This window comes from Balaenoptera ricei, chromosome 4 (genome assembly GCF_028023285.1).
Source record: "Balaenoptera ricei isolate mBalRic1 chromosome 4, mBalRic1.hap2, whole genome shotgun sequence".
In the NCBI taxonomy this organism is placed as follows: Eukaryota; Metazoa; Chordata; class Mammalia; order Artiodactyla; family Balaenopteridae; genus Balaenoptera; species Balaenoptera ricei.
In genome coordinates, this window is record NC_082642.1 from 93,391,874 (window position 1) to 93,409,769 (window position 17,896).

The 17,896-nt window shown below is 41.0% G+C and overlaps 1 protein-coding gene across 1 annotated transcript in view; it reads left to right on the forward strand.

Annotated features, from left to right (window-relative positions):
* The window catches only part of PARP9 (poly(ADP-ribose) polymerase family member 9), a 31,858-nt gene extending 14,888 nt beyond the window's left edge, over window positions 1-16,970 (forward strand). Inside the window, exons 7-11 of the mRNA XM_059920986.1 lie at window positions 1,259-1,322; window positions 4,086-4,451; window positions 7,765-7,901; window positions 8,513-8,687; window positions 16,203-16,970. Coding sequence (XP_059776969.1) covers window positions 1,259-1,322; window positions 4,086-4,451; window positions 7,765-7,901; window positions 8,513-8,687; window positions 16,203-16,573 — 1,113 coding nt within the window. The 3' untranslated portion in view covers window positions 16,574-16,970. The remainder of the gene's footprint in view (window positions 1-1,258; window positions 1,323-4,085; window positions 4,452-7,764; window positions 7,902-8,512; window positions 8,688-16,202) is intronic.
* Window positions 16,971-17,896: the final 926 nt, after the last annotated feature.

Consider the following 17,896-nt stretch of genomic DNA (forward strand, 5'->3'; position numbering starts at 1 on the left):
GGAACTCCTTACTAGGAACACTCCTCACATTCCTCACATGAGGTGTTAGTCATTCGTGGACAGAGCTGGAAAAACTGCCAAATTCTTGCCATCTGGATCTACTTTTCCAGACTGCTTGCAGACTCTCTGCTTGTTATCCACACCCTCTATGTTATTGATACTGATTAAGGTACAGTTTTCTTTCACATTCAGTTCAAAAGCCTTGCCTAAATGATTTCTAACCCTGGGACACATACTGACCTTTAAGTGACTTTGGAAGAGAGCTGATTTTTATCCATGTTGTGTTTGGCAGCTGTTATTAGTCTGTTTATCAGCAGATAATGTTATGTCATTTGTTTTGGAGGGCAGGGAAGTTCCTCCCTGTTATGACCTCTCCAGGTACTAAATAAGCATGGTAAGATTGAGGGCTTTTTTGCTCTGTAAATAGCAGCTGCAAATATAATTTATGAAGAAAAAGTACTGCAGATTAAGAAACTTCATTATTAAAGTTCAGACGCAGTGAAAATCTAGTCTTTACCTCATTATTTACCATCTTTTTCAATGAAGAATTACTGCCAATTGCATCAACTTTAAACAAGGAAGACCCTGGGCGTGGTGGTTCCAAACCCTAGGAGAGATGAGTTTTTTCAAATAGATACTATGTTAAAGGATCTACCTGGCAATATACATAAATCTTTGTGTGTAGACTGTCACATACTAATAATTATAACAATGGCTAACATATTGAATATTTATAATATGCTGGGTACAATTATAAGCACTTTACAGGAATTGATCATTTGTTTAATCTACAAACAAAGCATGGTGTGCGTATAACTTTTTAAAATGAATTTGTTTTATTGATTACAAGAGCATCTGCCTCTGTTTGTCTTCTTCAGTGACATATCCACAGCTTTAGTTCAGTGCCTAATATGCAATTAGCAGGGCATTAATATCTATGAATGAATGAATGAATGAATAAATGATATTTTGCCTTGGGATGTACATTCTCCTTTTTTTTATGCCAGATTTTAAGGTGGTTTTTTTTCTTTTTCCATTTTTCCTATACTTGTTTCCCCTACATGTTCTAATAGATTGTAGTGCTACACTTGCGGTTCCCGAGGACTTTCCTAAAGGCTGCTTTAGATTTGTGGCAGTGGAAATGGGGGATGACAGAGTGGATGAGGTCAAGTATGTGAGTGTAGGTAGAGAGAGGGATTTTGATGACAGTGGCTAAAAGCCCCACTTAGGACTCTCTGCTCTGTTTTGCTTCTCGTAGGTTTTCAGCACTGAAATGGAAAAGAATAAGTTGAAGCTGCAGGGTCTCAACAATTACCCTGGTGGTGAGTAAGAAACTCACGGATCTAGAAATAGAGTCTACCACCATAGGCTCATTTTATTCTTGATCATCCGAACTAATGGAGGGGAGAAGATGAATAAATAAGCCAAACATGTTTCATTGTGCTCCTGCCTGGATACCAATGTGCTCTATACCTGACCATGATTCTATTTTTGCTCAGTCTAGTTTCATGATATGAATAGAGAGAAGCTAAGTTGAAGTAGGTAATCCACAGTGTGGGTAGTTCATTCACAAATAGATGTCTATATTTTTTTTTTCGTAAGCTTACTAAGCCAGTTACTCTTTCTGATTTGAATGGAGTGCCATCTAGATGGAGTTACTTATTAGTAATCATAGAAAATACATATCAGTAATACCAGATAATAATAAGTGGATTAAACCAATGCTACCCAAACTTGAGTAATCATTGGGATTGTGATGGAAACTTTAAAACAAACAAACAAACAAAAATATGTATGGCCTAACCCTACAGATTCTGATTCAGGAACTTTGGGTCTGGGCCAAACATGTATACTTTTCAATGCTTCCTGGTCAGTTTTGCTGCAGAACCAGGTCTGGGGATCACTGGACTAAACCAATCCTGGTAGTTGTTGGAGAAGGATTAACTTTGTCTTATAACTCCATTCCTGTAGAGGAGTTTGAGTGGACTGAGATGGAATTGTGTCATGACAACTAGGATGTGTACTTCTGAAATAGTCTTTTAATCCACAGTGTTCTATAGATGTTAAGAACACCAGACATTCAACCAGCAATAGAAACTATTAGGATATTTTCTATTAGGGTCGAAATGATTTGCTTATACCCTTTATTAGAAGAGTTCACTTTTGGACATTCAGTGTCCAGCAGTGTTGGAAATGAAGAAGAGGGAACTTGAAGAGCTCTGGCCTGTGACTGCACCTCTTATGAGCTTATTTATCTATCTGTAAAATGGTGATAATGACAGATGGTTGTGAGGATAACTGGAGATTATGTATGTAAAAATGTTCTGTACATTACGAAGCATTAAACAAATGCCAGGGGATAAATAATGAATGAGAGGATGGCCAGACTCCGCAGGTGGCCTAGAAGAGGGAGAGATGCCCTTTGACTGGAAGGGAGCAAGAATGGCTTCACGGACAAGATGGTTCTAAGTTGGGCTTTGAGGATGGCAAGATTTTCAATGGCCAGAGTTGGTGGGGGTAGGGCACCCAAAGTGAAGAAAACTCACAGAAGCAAACAAATGCACTGCATGTTTGGGAAACCACAATGACTCTAAGGAAGTTAGATAGGAGGAGTTTTAGGAGAGGATAATATGCAAGAGGAACATACAAATGTCCCTATATCATTAATCTGAAAAATGGGGCCAGGCGGTGCCATTTACTTCAGTAATTTTTGAGGACATCGATAAAGAAATTATAGTACAGGATAGTAACAGACATTAATAATGATTAATGATGATGATCTCAGATTATTAAGGAAAAGTTAAACTATTTAGGAAGGCAGGGAAGTTATGTTTCCATTATAAGTATTTAACTAATAAATAGTTAAAGTTAATTATGTTTTGGTGCTAGAAGAGACTCCTTCAGTGATTTCAATAATTTAGTTACCTAGAAGAACAACTCTTCTTTCCTAATAATGATGGATAAATGAAATATCACCATGCATTGTTTTTATTTTCTCCTAAAAATAATATAAGCTCCCAGGCAGAACAAGCGTTTTTTAAAAAAGTATGTCATCAATATAAGAACCTCTGTCACTTCTTACTGTTGTCTAAAACTTTGGCTTTTATTGTTACCAGAGGGAGGCCATTCTCCCCCTCCTACTTTTAGGTATGTCCTGGTACTTTTTCATAGCTCCTGGTACCACCCAACTGCTATATCAGGGGAAAAGATGCTAATGACCACTACTGTCCTGAGATCACTCACTGGGAAGCAGAATTGTATGAGCACTGGAGTCAGGTTACCCACACACCTACCAGCTCCCTGGCCACCACTTACAAGTCCTGTAACTATGGGCATGTTACTTAATAACTTTCTGAATCAGTTTCCTCATTTGTAATATGGGTCCTACTAATAGTACGTATTTCATAGGATTGTGAGAATTGAATAAAATAATACATGTAAAGCACTTAGAATAATGCCTAGAAATATTAAGTGTTCAACTTACTTTTTCCCCTCAAAAGATGTTTCTGAGATTTATCCGTGTAGTTAAAGTTTACTCCTTTTCATTGCTATAATATTCCATTGTTTAGCAGCACTGAACTCCAAGTGTTGGTTGTGGAGGTGCAAAATGTCCTGTCATATACAGATAAGATATAAAAAGGAATCCCAGGTAGTGAAATTATGGGTATTTCTTTGTTTCATTATACTATGATAATTTCCAATTTTTCAAAAATTGGTTTTACCTGTGGCTTTCAGAGATATTTGATTTTAAACCTGGTGGCAACTAGAGTTTACGGAAAATCCCATTCAGCAAGAAATAATAGTTGGTTAGCATCCAGGATGAGATTACAAGGTGAATTCATCTGTAAACTGACACATGCAACACAGCAGGGGCAAGACATGATAAGCTAAACTCTGTGTCCCCAAGGAGACTGTAAACTATACATTTAGATTTTCTTTGTACCCAGCAAAGCTCTCAGAGATAGGTACTTAATTGAAGCTGCTACTGCCAAGGATGCTGAGGGCAAACAGTGGCTGTGGTGTTCTGTTCTGTACTGGTTTAAAACCCACCTGCCTTCTGTGGTTGCTTACGATAGTGTTTTCAGTCCCCCAGGGGACCAGAGAGAAGAGAGAAAATAGATTTCCTGTCCTCAATCTGATGGGACCCAATCAGGAAAAGATAGATGAGGCCCAAGCGTGGATCCAGAGGATACTGACCCTCCAGGACTACCACATCATTGAGGATATGCATATCCTCTACCTCGGGAAAAAGAAACATGACTATTTGTCTCAGCTTCAGAAAACCTCATGGGTCTCTATCTCAGAGACGATCAGCCTGGGAAAGGCACATTTAGAGATTAAAGGAGCCCAGGCTGACCTCATTAAGGCAGTTATGAACATTGAACATATGCTGTGTGAAGTTCAAGAGGAAATGGCAAGAAAAAAGGAGCGATTCCTTTGGAGCTTGTCAGGTGAGTAACTTTCAATTAAGTTGGAAAGTCAGCCCTTCCAACTTTTGGGCGTGAGCGTGCATGTGTGTAAGTGCGTGAGAGATAGAATGGAAGAGGAGAGAGAGTAAACCATGCTGGGTCTGTTAGGCCATAACTTTTATAACCGTTTTTTGGCTCTTTCTACCAGCAGGGTTAATTATTAGTAAATGAAAACACACACACACACACACACGATTGGGTTTACTGATGATGACATGGATTGCCTAAGAGGCAATTATGAGGAAAGCCCAGGATAACCCAAGCCCAGTCTCTAGGGAAAAAAAAGTACATCCCTAATTCTGCAGATGGAACATTCAAATGCAGACACATTCCACTTACTTAATTCATTTCTTTAATTGAGTTTTATTGCAATTATTTATTGCTGGCGGCATTAGGAGCCCTAAAATTACTTTGAGCCTTCCCATCAGAGTAAATTTCATTGGTACTGTGAGGTCCACTCAAGTATCACTCATTCAATGGGGCAAAATCCATCGGGATGACTGTGGGAATTTGGGTCTGGAGAGATCCTTTTAACTTAGCCCTAGAGCTAACTGGGAAATCATACCATTGAAAATACTGCCTTGGGAAATTGAGGCTTATTTCTTTCATCTATTCAACTAATGTGTATTGCATCCGTGTTATGTGAAGCATTGTGCTAGGTGCTTGGGGTACAGTGATAAGATGAACATTGTTCCCACTCAAAATCTAACTGGGGAAACTGAGAGGTAAGCAGGTTAGTTATGAACAGGAAGGTGAAAGTGCTCTGGAAACAACTAGGTGAGGCACCCAACCCAGACTTGGGAGGTAAGGGGAAAGCTTCTCAGGGGATGTGTCACAAACGGAGAAGTGAAGAATAGGTAGGAGTTAGTAAGGCAAAGAAAGAAACTTTAAAGAAATCAGACCATAGCTGGGCCTAGGTTATGCAAGACTTTGTAAATCACATGAAAGTATTCAGAGTTTTTCTTGAAACAGGTGGAGAGCCTTGAATGATTTTAAGCAAAGACAAGGTCAGACTTGTATTTTAGAAAGATCACTGGTTGTAACATGGAGAGTGAATTTAGTGCAAAAATTCAGATGTAAAACTTCAGAGAACGCCTTATTTTCACCATGTGTTTGTAAAAATAGTTCAGGCAGATATGGTCAAAGTGAGTGGGAGTTTGCAATAAATGTTGTATCCATAGTCCACAGAAAACCCAGTGTCAAAAAACATGGACAAAAATAATACTCAAGAATGAGACCCAAGATTATGATTTCTACTTAGCTCTTAAAATGTAGTGAATGTGGGTCTTTAAACTGACATTGACACTTCTCAAGAGAACAAGATAGAAAATAACACTGATCTCCTGTAAAGCTTGTGGCATTACTTTAACTGCATTCGTAAAGTTGGCCCATTCTCCTAGCTGTTGGCAATTTAGTCATGTAAGTCCCTTGCTCTGCTGCAAGGTGGCATTTTTTGGCAGTTGATGACTAAGCATATTATTCTACAGCAGCGTTTCAGAGGTTCATAGAGACTCACCCCCTCTTAATCAGGTTAAGATCTACATTAACAAAATGGATAATTTTGAAATGAGTTATTACTACAGGGAACATCAGCTATCCACCAGAACAGTATGTTTTAAATAATAGAAGTTAGGCATCTCCTCTTTTATGGTTCTCTTTTAATCCTTCCTGGTGAGTGTTTCTGATAGCAGGACTTTGTGGATCTTTGAGTTTCCGGTGCCCAGCTCAGTGCCTGGCATGTAGTAGGAGCTCAGTAAATGTTTGCTGAACTCAAGAGAACTGAACTCTAATACTGTACTTTATAAATGTGAGCTATTGCTCTCCAGATTTAATTTACAGTCTCTTCCTTTGAAATGTCTTGGCTTTGGTGTTCCTCTGCTATGGAGTTATGTTCCTCCTGCTTTCCTGCTTTCCGGATTTACAACTTGGCCCTCTATAAGTTTCTCTGAATTAATCATCTGCTTTTTGTGGTTAAATTGAGCCCACTCAATTAGATAATGTGCTAGGGATTAGGTCATTTTAGTATACTTGGTCTTAAGTCAAATGGAAAATAAACTGAAAGAAAAGAAGCCTTTTTTGGGGTTTTCATATGTCCACCTGTGTATTTAGTCCAGTAAGGAACTCCTTTGGGCAATAAAAGGTTGTCCCTTGAATGTAAAATAAGAAAGAAGGAAAGAAGTTAAGGAAGGAAAGAAGGAAGAAAAAGAGGGAAAAGGAAGGAAGGGAGGAAAGACATGACACCATAAACTATTAATCTCCAAATTTTGTTCTTCTTGGTTGGGTGGCCTATGAATAACATATATACTAAATATTCTGCCTTGCCCCTTACGGAAAGCACTGGTGAAAGCCAGGTTTATAATCTTGGATCTGTACTTATTAGCTTTGTGATATTGAGCAAGTCACTTAACTTCTCTGAGTTTCAATTTCCCATTTGTAAAACTGTGTTAATTATTTCAGTGGTGGTTTGTAATACCCAAATGAGGTAGAGATACAAAACTGTTTTGAAAACTTTGAAGTGTTACATAAATGTCATACCGTTTTCCATCACCCCTTAACATTTTCTTATGCTTATGTTTTTTTGTTGATTGGCATCCTGGCTAGAAATACAAACATTTCCTATTAGCAATACAACTATATATCATCATTACAGCATTGATGGGGGGAGTATATATTAATGCTCTTTTTTCTCTTATCCCCTCAGCTTCATAATCCAAATCATCTGAGGACAAATTTATTTACTACTTACTTATTTATTTATTTATTCTGTGGGAGATTCTGCCTCCCATGGGATGTAACTTTTTTTCTTGAGCTCTATTATTTATTTTATTTATTTATTTATTTGGCCGCACCCCGCGGCATCTGGAACTTCCTGGATCAGGGATCAAACCTGAGTGTCCTGCAGTGGAAGCGTGGAGTCTTAACCACTGGACCACCAAGGAAGTCCTGAGGACAAATTTATTAACCCCCTATTTTATCCTATGACTTCTCATGGTATTACAGCTGTCCTTGCATGTCCTAAACATATGAGGCATACAAGTTAAACTGCTTATATATTCCTCCAAATTTTTATAATTTGTTTCATTTAATTTCTGTTTATTTATTTATTTACTTATTTGGCCATGTGGCACGGCTTGCAGGATCTTAGTTCTGTGACCAGGGATCGAACCCAGGCCCCGGCAGTGAAAGCACTGAGTCCTAACCACTGGACTGCCAGGGAATTCCCTCATTCAATTTCCTTACAAACCTTTCCCTCTCACAGAGCACTGAGACAAAGTTTTATATTACTCATTTTTAGGGCAGCAGACTGATCAGCAACCAGAAAACCAGAATCAAATGAAGGAAAATGCATTTTTGAAACGCCTAAAGCTTTCAGCTCGAGAAATTCAGGATCAAAAGAAACAGTTTGAAGACTGTGGTTTGCGGGTTATAAAGGTATACTTAATTAAGGGAAGAATTTGACTTACCTGCTATCACTTGGTTCTGCAGCCAAAAGAAAAACTCACCTGCTAATGACTCTAAGCTAGCTGCTCAATGACCTGGAATCCTAGGAATTAGTCTGAAAGGAGGGCAGGGATGGGCAGGTATGAGAGGTATAATTGGAATCAAGTGGTAGAAATGATGTCAGGATGTACAGAAGCATAGATCAAGACTCAGAGAGAAGCTATCTGCCTATCTTGAAGCAAAATAAAAAATGCAATAGCATTTATCACACTTATAATTATTTACCTATTTTTAGCTCTCACTAAACTATGAGCTTTAAGAGGGCAAAGACTGTGTCTGCAGTTGACCATTTCATTACCAGCAATCACATAGTGATTGCTCAGGGAATTATTATCGAAAAAGGGACGGGGAATTTTGAAGAGATAGAAGTCAAAATAGGAGAGGGTTGGGGCCAGGAGAGACTCTTAGGCAACTTTATATGAAAAGCAAATCACATGCAAAGTAATATGCACATAGTGCCTTTATTTTTGAAGCAGAGTAGCAGGCACTTTAAGTAGCAGTTCTCCAGTTTCTTTTTCAGTTTTTCATTTCTTGGGCTGTAGGTGGAGAAGATAGACAATGCGCTTCTCATGGCTGCCTTCCAAAGAAGGAAGAAAATGATGGAAGACAGAACCCATGGGAAACCTGTGAGCCACAGGTTGTTTCAGCAAGTCCCACACCAGTTCTGCAAAATGGTATGCAGAGTCGGCTTTCACAGAATGTACTCGGTGCCCTGCGGTAGGTGTCAGCCCCTCACAATCGGGGTTACTCTATGTAGGAGTTGGTGAGCAGACATCAGCAGATGACTCACCACTAATAGCATTTGTTGCTTTGGTAAGGGGGTCATTTACAACTGGGATTTAGTGGTAAAGTTATTTGGAAAGGGTCATATTTAAAATTTTTCCTTCACGTATATTGTGGCGGGTGGCTTTTATGTTGATGAAAGTGTTTGCAGTAAGAGCTACAGTTCACTGTTTTTCCCCTTTCTGTGTTTGTGTCCTATCTGCCGAGAGCACCCTGGAGCTTTTTTTTTTCTTATCTCAACGAAATTATTATCAACACTACCAAACCACCTTCCTCCCTTAATTAAAAGAGCATTTTCCTGAATATAATAAAGTTGGTCTTTTCTCTTCCATACTCTTCATTTCCAGTAGCTGCCAGCGAATGAATTAGGCATCATCTCAGTTATGGGGGTTCTACGTGTAGTAGCTTCTATGTCTCAGTTGTACAAAAATATTGCATACTTTACTGCTATATTTTCTCTCTTAAATCTCTCCATAAGAAGCTAAGAAGTTTAGTAATCATCATGGAGGATACTAGCGAGGCAGCTTGATTTTGCCTGGTCCATTAAATATGTGGCTTTTGATCCTCACCTTTCAAATACATAGCATGATCCTTGCTGTAGAGCCTACTCCAAGGCTTGATTTCTGGAAAGCAAAGGGTCTGGAAATCATCTCTTTGCCCCAGAGAAAACATAAGCAATACCCAGGGTAAAAATTGGACATGAACAATTTTTCACCTGGGGGTAAAAATTGATAAATGAATCCCCACCAAGAAGTCTTGGAAGTGTAACCAGGAAAGTGATGATCAGTGTGATCCTTTCACTGGCAAAATCTTAAAAATTCACGACTTCCATTTGCTCCTAAACCCATTGTAACTGGCATCTCTGCAGTCCACCCCTGCCCCTTCTATTTTGACTTAAACTACTCTAAGAACATTACAATCCTCATATTTTTCGAATCCAGTGAGTGCCCTCTTTTCAGTTCTGTGGCAGACACTGTTAATTGCCTACCTAACATCTGTGCACATATTTCTTCCCCAAGTAGCTAAGACACACACCATCCTCCCAAGGAAGACTGTCCCAAAGTCTCATCTTGGCTTATCATCAGCCTCAAGTCCAGACAGTCCTTTCTTAAAGCTTAAAGGCAAGGTAATTGTCCTAATACTTTCATTATACAACGATATGAGAGAGAGCAGGAAAACCGCAATAAAAACTCCCAGTTCGAAAGGGGAGAAAGGAAAACACACAAGTCACTGGTCTATACCACTAACCACGTGCTGCTGGACCGGAATAGTATTCTATTCTGGGAGTGGAGTAAGACCCTCGTTTTGCACTCTGGGAAAAATCTTCCTTATGTATTGCCGCTCTTGGTCATTTCTAGGTGAACTGCCTACCAGGGGTCTATGGATTGCCCTAGGGATCTAGAATGCTCCCAGGCTACTGATAGCTGGACTTGTAGTTTTTTTCAGCCATACGATTCCTTTAAAAACTAAGCAGCATGAGGCCTGTTTGTTTCTGGTCAAGTTTGTGTCTTTTTAACCCAGCCAAATATCTTGTCTCCATCTAGTCTTTAAGCCTCAAGATTCTGGCCTTTTACCTACTGGCCTCTGTGCTGTGCCCACTTCCCTAGCCTTTAGCTTAACAGCTACTGCCTTGAGGGAATTCAGGCAATTCAGACTCAGTGGGGAGATAGTTCTCATAATGTGACTTGTGCCAATGTGTCTGGTGAGAACGTTTAACTGAACGTGCCTGAGAAACCCTGGAGACATCAATTTTGTCACCACTGAAGTTGTTTGCAACTCATTTTTTTTAACCTAGTTTTCATTTGGAGTGTAAAGGCTCCTGGCTTTTTCACACCTGCATGGCTCTGAATTACGGGACTCTCAGTAAACTTAGATGCCATGTGTTGGTAGAGGGGGCTTCTATTAACAAAGCTTTATTTATTTTTTTCTATCTGTCTTGCATTCTAGCCAGTTCTATTCTGAATTCATCTCTTGCTTGTAAGACTTGGATGAATGCAGCAAGAATGTGCCTGCATGCTTGCAGTTTCTTTATTGGATTCATTCATTCATTCCATAAGTATTTATTGAAAACCATTCTAAGAGTCAGGCCCTGTGCTAGGTGGGAGGGATACAACGGTGAAACAAAATACAGAGTTCCTGCCCTTATAATTTATAATCTAGTGAGTCCATCTGTTGTCCTTTTTTTAAATGTTGGTATTTTCTGGAGTTCTGAAGGAACCTTCGCTCTTTTTCCTCTACAATGTCCCCCCGCGTGATTATACCTATTCCCATGACTTCAACTCCTACCTCTATGGTGATGACTTGCAAATTTGTAACTCTAACCCCCTATGTTTCTCCGGACCCGCAGGCCCATATTTCTGTCTTTTGGACATCTCTACCTAGATGTCCCATAGCCACCTCAAACTGAACGCTTTTCTTGGCCATACTTTTCCTTAAGAAATAGGCTCCCCCCACCCCACCCCCCCATACTCCCTAACCTGGCTAATACCCCCATCCATCTACCAGGTCTCCTAGGCTGGAAACTTTATCAGCCTCCATTCCTTCCTTTCCCTCACTCTCATATTGAGGCAGTCATGCAGTTCTAGTGATTCTCAATAAAATTCTCAGTCCAGACTTACCTCTCTGTTCCTACTGCTTTAGTTCATCTTCCCCTAAGCCTAGACCATTGCCTGGTCCTTTCCTTGCCTCAAAACCACCCCATCTGACCTATCCTTTACTCTGTTACCAGAATTAGCATGCTAAAAAATTACACACCCGTTTAACATCTACAATTTTAGTTGCCTACAAGGTAAAAAACCCAAACTCCTTAGCAGAGCATTTAAGGCCTTGGACCCATGTTATTTCACCAGCTTATCACTTACTATATTCCTCAACACACTAGCTGTGAACTTCTTAGAGCTTCCTAAATATGTGCTGTATGCTTTCATGCCTCTGTGCCTTTCCATGTGGAATGCCTTCCGTCCTCACCCTTTCTAGTCCTGCGAACTCCTCTTCCTTCTTCAAGATATAGTTCAAATGGAATCTCCTGTTTGACACCTTCTGCAACTCCTGCAGGCCCAGCAAGTTGCTTCCCTGTGTGCTCCTGTACTTCCTTCATTTCTTTGTTACATCTGTAAATCTAACAAGTACAAAAATTTACAGTCCCACACATCTCAGGTGCGGGACTTGTTTTCTTTATCGTTCTATAACTGAACTTTAGCTTTCATACGCCCATGTCCACAGATATGGAAAACTCCATCTTGACAGTTCAGGATGAACTCAGTCATTTTCAGAGTTTTCTTAGTCCATTTGGGTTGGTTTTTAAAATATATTTATTTATTTATTTATTGAGCTGCATCTGGTCTTAGTTGCGGCATGTGGGATCTTTTAGTTGCAGCATGCGAACTCTTACTTGTGGCATGTGGGATCTAGTTCCCTGACCAGGGATTGAACCCAGGCCCCCTGCATTGGGAGCACGGAGTCTTAGCCGCTGGACCACCAGGGAAGTCCCCATTTGGTGTTTAAACTCAGTTCCTGCAAGGCTTTGCCCTTTCTTCTCCTAATATCCCTGAGATTGCTCTAGATGGTGGGACAGGCATTGTGGGGAGGGTGGTCTGGCTTATGGCCCCCCATCTGTCCTCTGCCCCCAGTGTCCTCTGGTAGGTAAACCACCCTGGGCTTTGGTCATTAGCACCTTCCCAGACTTAAATTTCCAATGCCCTTTGCTCTTAGGTAGTGTCTACACAGACTGCTCTGTTTCTCATGCCAGGGGAAATCCTTTCCAGGCCAGGTCTGTGCCCCTCCTGCAGCACAGGAAACTCTTGAGTGTGCTCATCCTCCAAGCTGAAATGCGGGCTCTTGCGGGGGCTGTCCTCACCTGTTCTGGACACCTTCCCAGCCATTGCTATTTTCCACTCAAGTGCCAGGCTGGGTGAGGGGCTGCACTCAGCGGGGTCAGGCAATGGTCCCTTCTGCTGTGGAAGGCCCCCCAGTTTTCCTGAGATTTCTATTATTCTGCTCCATCTTAGCTCCCAGGGCTCTTTCAAGGGAGTGGGGCAGTAAAGTGAGCAAGTTCTCAGAGTCCCCAGGAGCTCTAGTCATGTCCTCTCTGATTCTTCTCTTCCCACCAGGTAGAAGGAAAAACTTGTATCTTTTTTTTTTTAAATTAACTTATTTATTTATTTTTGGCTGAGTTGGGTCTTTGTTGCTGCGTGCAGGCTTTCTCTAGTTGCAGCAAGCAGGGGCTACTCTTCGTTGTGGCGCGCAGCCTTCTCATTGCGGTGGCTTCTCTTGTTGCGGAGCACAGGGTCTAGGCGTGCAGACTTCAGTAGTTGTGGCATGTGGGCTCAGTAGTTGTGGCTCGCGGGCTCTAGAGCGCAGGCTCAGTAGTTGTGGCACACGGGCTTAGTTGCTCCGCAGCATGTGGGATCTTCCCGGACCAGGGCTCAAACCCGTGTCCCCTGCATTGGCAGGCGGATTCTTAACCACTGCGCCACCACGGAAGCCCAAAACTTTTATCTTGAAGTGAGAAAACTGCTTTAGAATATCTTGTATTCTTTCCTCTCTCATATATGGTATAAACTCCATGCTCTAAATCCTTCAGGCTTTTAGCCTTTTGGTTCAAAAAAACTCCGTTTTCTCTCCTTTTTTGGTTCAAAAAAACTCCTAACTCGGAAAGCCAGACTTTTATGACTATATTCTCTGCTTGATTAAAAATAATTTTGTAATTTATGTATACATACATGTATATATCATATACATGTATATTCAATTGAGTTTGTTCTAAATTTTATTCTTTTTGCCTCTGAGGCGATAAGTAGCAAGAACTCAATGGGTAGAGGAACAAGGAGCAAGAAGAAACCCCCAAAAAAGAAATCTTCGAATTTTATCTCAAAATATTTTCTTGCCACATAAAATTGTACTGTATTTTATCTGTTTACATGTGGGGAGTTCTCTTTGTGAACATGTCTTAGCCACTTTTTAAAAAAAATAAATTTATTTATTTATTTATTTATTTATGGCTGTGTTGGGTCTTCGTTTCTGTGCGAGGGCTTTCTCTAGTTGCGGCGAGTGGGCGCCACTCTTCATCGCGGTGCACGGGCCTCTCACTATCGTGGCCTCTCTTGTTGCGGAGCACAGGCTCCAGGTGCGCAGGCTCAATAGTTGTGGCTCACGGGCCCAGTTGCTCCGCGGCATGTGGGATCTTCCCAGACCACGACTCGAACCCATGTCCCCTGCATTGGCAGGCAGATTCTCAACCACTGTGCCACCAGGGAAGCCCTCTTAGCCACTTTTGAAGCTCAAGTCCATCATGGTAGCCACTGGCCACATGTGGATATTGAGCACTTAAAATGTGGTTAATCTGAATTGAGATGTGCTGTAAGTATCAAATACATACTGGATTTTAAAGACCACTGCCAAAGAGAAGAATGTAAAATATCTCAGTAATTTTTATGTTGATTACATGTTGAAATGATAACATTTTAGATATAATAGGTTAAAAATATATTTTTAATTTTACCTTTTTTAATGCAGTGACTAGAAAATTTAAAATTACATATATGGCTTCCATTACATTTCTATTGTTCAGTGCTGCTCTAGAACCTGAAACAGTGTTTGGTTATGTCCCAAGTAAATGTAAAGAAAGAGAGAGGGAAGAATGGAAGGGAAGGAGGGAGAGAGAATATGGCCTCAAAGAAGTTTTCATTTTTTTTCCCCTCTAAGTAGGGGTAGAGAGGGCATTAAGCAGGGATTATTACCTTGAGGACCAGAGTTTGGCCCTCAGCTTCCTGAGAGTTCTTAATATTCCAGAGAAGAGAAGACAGATGACAAGCATTTATATCAGTGTGGAGAATATTCATCTCCAGTGGTTGAAATAGGGCACATCCTCCTTGTATCACAGTATTAAGGATGCCTGATGAATGGAAAACTTCCTGGTGAGCATGGACCTAGATCAAAAGCATGTAGAAATTCTCTGTGGGCTATTTTGCCAGGCTCATGCTTTGGGTGATCACTGCCTATTTCTGTTGGCCCCAGCCTTCATGCTGCTTCTCAGTGGTTCCCTGCACCCCACTGACCTGCTCTGGGACTGGCCCCAAGCCTGATAGCCATTCTCAGTGTCCATGGCCCCACTGATGCCACCCCCAAACCAGGACCTGGCTATGTGTATGGATGCAGAGTTCCCAGGTTACAGGCCACTGTGGGCTGGGGTGTAGGGAGGGGAGAACATGGACCAGAGCCCAGACTGTTCTAGGCTCAGTCCAGCCTTAGGAGTCTTTCTGTGACAGGGTTCATTCAGTAACTGCCTCAGGGCTTGGTCTGAAGTCAGGCTGAGGGGTTGGGATGTGACGGGGTCAGCCTCCAACTGTGGCTGAGGTTCAGGGAGCTGGACACACCTTTTCTTTCTCTAATATTCAGCCATGCTCTCTAACAGACGGGCAGGGTTTTAGCGCCCTGCATTGTGTCCAGGCCCAGGACACTTGCTCATACCCAGTAAAGTGACTTTAAGCTGCAGATCTAGAGAGGTTTCTGTTCCTCACTGGGGTGTGTCTCAAGGGCCAGAACTAATGGAGCAGGTGAATGATTACATGGTGTGATTTCAGGGACACCAGGGAAGCTGCTAGAACCCTCCAAATGCTCCTTCCATCTGTCTGGTCAATACTGACATCCCTCAGTTAGAGATTCATCTATTTGGATTAGCTTTTGGAACGGGGAAAAATCCCTAGACTAGGCGCCAGTAGATGAGGAACCAAGTCTCATCTTTGCCTCCTCTTTGAGGTTGGTATTACCACAGCTATCCCTGCCCCACAGTAGAGAATATCCCTCTAGTAACCAGATGTCTGTGTCGCCAAAATCCAGCGTGTCTCCTCCTGAACAATGTAGCATGCACACTAACGTTACTTCATATGCTCAGCAGTCCCCTTATTTTGACATATTTTTCTTGTAATGCTGTCCATGAATTTGGAAGACACTTTGCCTTTCTTACACGCTTTTTTCACTAGCTCTATTCTCAAGAGTTCTAGACATATCCTTATTTGTAGCTTGTAGAAGTCAGGCCATGTTCTAATAGAAACAGAACCTTCCCTACCTTATGCTGTCTTTATTAGATGCTCGGCTGGTAAGTTGACTTAAGTCATACTCTCACTGAACCTCAGATTTTTCATGCAATATGGAGATCCTACCCAAATCACATATTAATTGAAGATAATCAATGTAAAAATGCTTTGTATATCATAGACTCCTCTATAAACTCTAATGGTATATTAAGATGTAAGCTGTCATTATTTTCGTGATCTTAGTGTTAATTTGCCACAAGTGAACAACTTTGGGTGTCTTTGCTACAGACACAGGGACTTGAGAGCAGGAAGTGGTGATTATTTGGAGGACTAGGGAGTGAATACATATTAGTACCCAAATAGGCAATGTGATTTGTCGGATCATAATCATCTTTAATTTTTTTTCTTTTATCAGACCCAAAATATGGAGCTGGAATATACTTCACCAAGAACCTCAAAAACATAGCACACCAGATCAAGAAAACATCTGCCACAGATAAGCTGATCTATGTGTTTGAGGCTGAAGTACTCACAGGCTCCTTCTGCAAGGGTCATCAGTTAAATATTGTTCCCCCACCATTGCATCCTGGAGCTGTAGATTACCATGACAGTGTGGTTGACAATGTTTCCAGCCCTGAAACCTTTGTCGTTTTTAATGACACACAGGCTGTGCCCCAGTATTTGTGGACTTGCATCCAAGATCATGTACAGGATTACTCAGGACAAATGATGCTCTCTCCACAGCAGCCTTGGAGGAGACTCTCAAGTGGCAGCTCTGTTGATTAACCTCCACATCATTTTAACAACAAGTATGACCTTGCTTTGGAGGAACTAACCAAATAATCACCATCAGTGACTCAAAGAGTGTTATGAATATGTCAAATAAACTATCATCTTAGTGCCTTCATCTTTGTCTTCCTCTCTTGGGGTTGGGGTGGGTAGATAACAACTAAAACACTCTTAGGACCTCTCCCTCTCCTTCAAGTTGTCATTTTATCTTCTTTACCATAGGTAATAGCAGAAATGTTTTACATGTAATGAAGAGATTTTCCAGTATATAATCCAATCCTTTTATTTTGTAAAATGATGATAGTGTAACATATTAAGACGGCAAGATGATTTTAGATTTTCCAGAGAATCTTATAAAGTGCTTTATATATCAAAATAAATCACCTTTGTCAAAGTAACTGGCTCCGCAAATTATGTGTAAAATGAACTTATTTGCAGTGGAAGGACACCAGACAGCCGATATTCTACTGCTACCCCTTTTGGATTCAGCTATTTCAAGTAATGCCACTCAGGCACCATGAGGCTAAATTATTAATTCACCAAATATATCTTGGTCACCAGATGTATGTATTTCAGTCACTTTCTCAGTGCTGGGGATACAATGCTGGACAAGACAAATGTCTTCCTAAAGCTTTCAGCCGAAATAATCAGAAAGGCAGCTATGGACAACTTAACAAGTGTGACTCGGTATAACAAAAGAGGAATTACAGATTCTTTGGAAAAATTTAAGGAGGAGAGGGATAAATTAATCTGGGGTTGGGAGGAAGTCCTTTTAAAAAAAAGTGAAACTCAAATTGAGACCTGAAGAATTTTTAAGATAGGCGAATTAGGGACGCAGCACATTGGGAACAGAGTTGGAAGAGTATTCTGTGCAGAGAGCTCTTAAAAAGGCTGAATCTACTGTGACTGTGGCCATATTTGACTTCCGATTTCTGCAATGTAGTGGCCAGCTAATCTCAGCATGCATCTCTTTCCTATTCTGAAATCAGTATCTCTCTATACTTCCAAACTTCCCTGACCTTCACATCCTCAACCTCTTGTCTAGAATACTTCCTCCTCCTCATCTTACCTTAGCCAGCATTCTTCATCTTAAAAGAAGCATGTTTATTGTCTCATATGTTACTGCCCTTGAATATGGGCAAGAGGAGTCCCGCCTTGGACTTTTGGTTTGAGAGGGTCTCACTCTCACCTTCCTCTGGCCATGCCCATCTCCACAAGGTGAGGAATGCACAAGATCAAGAGAATGTGTCCATTTGGAACCTGCACACCTCACTTCTAAGCCACCCACTAGGTACCTGGAAACTCTAATTTCCTGCCTAC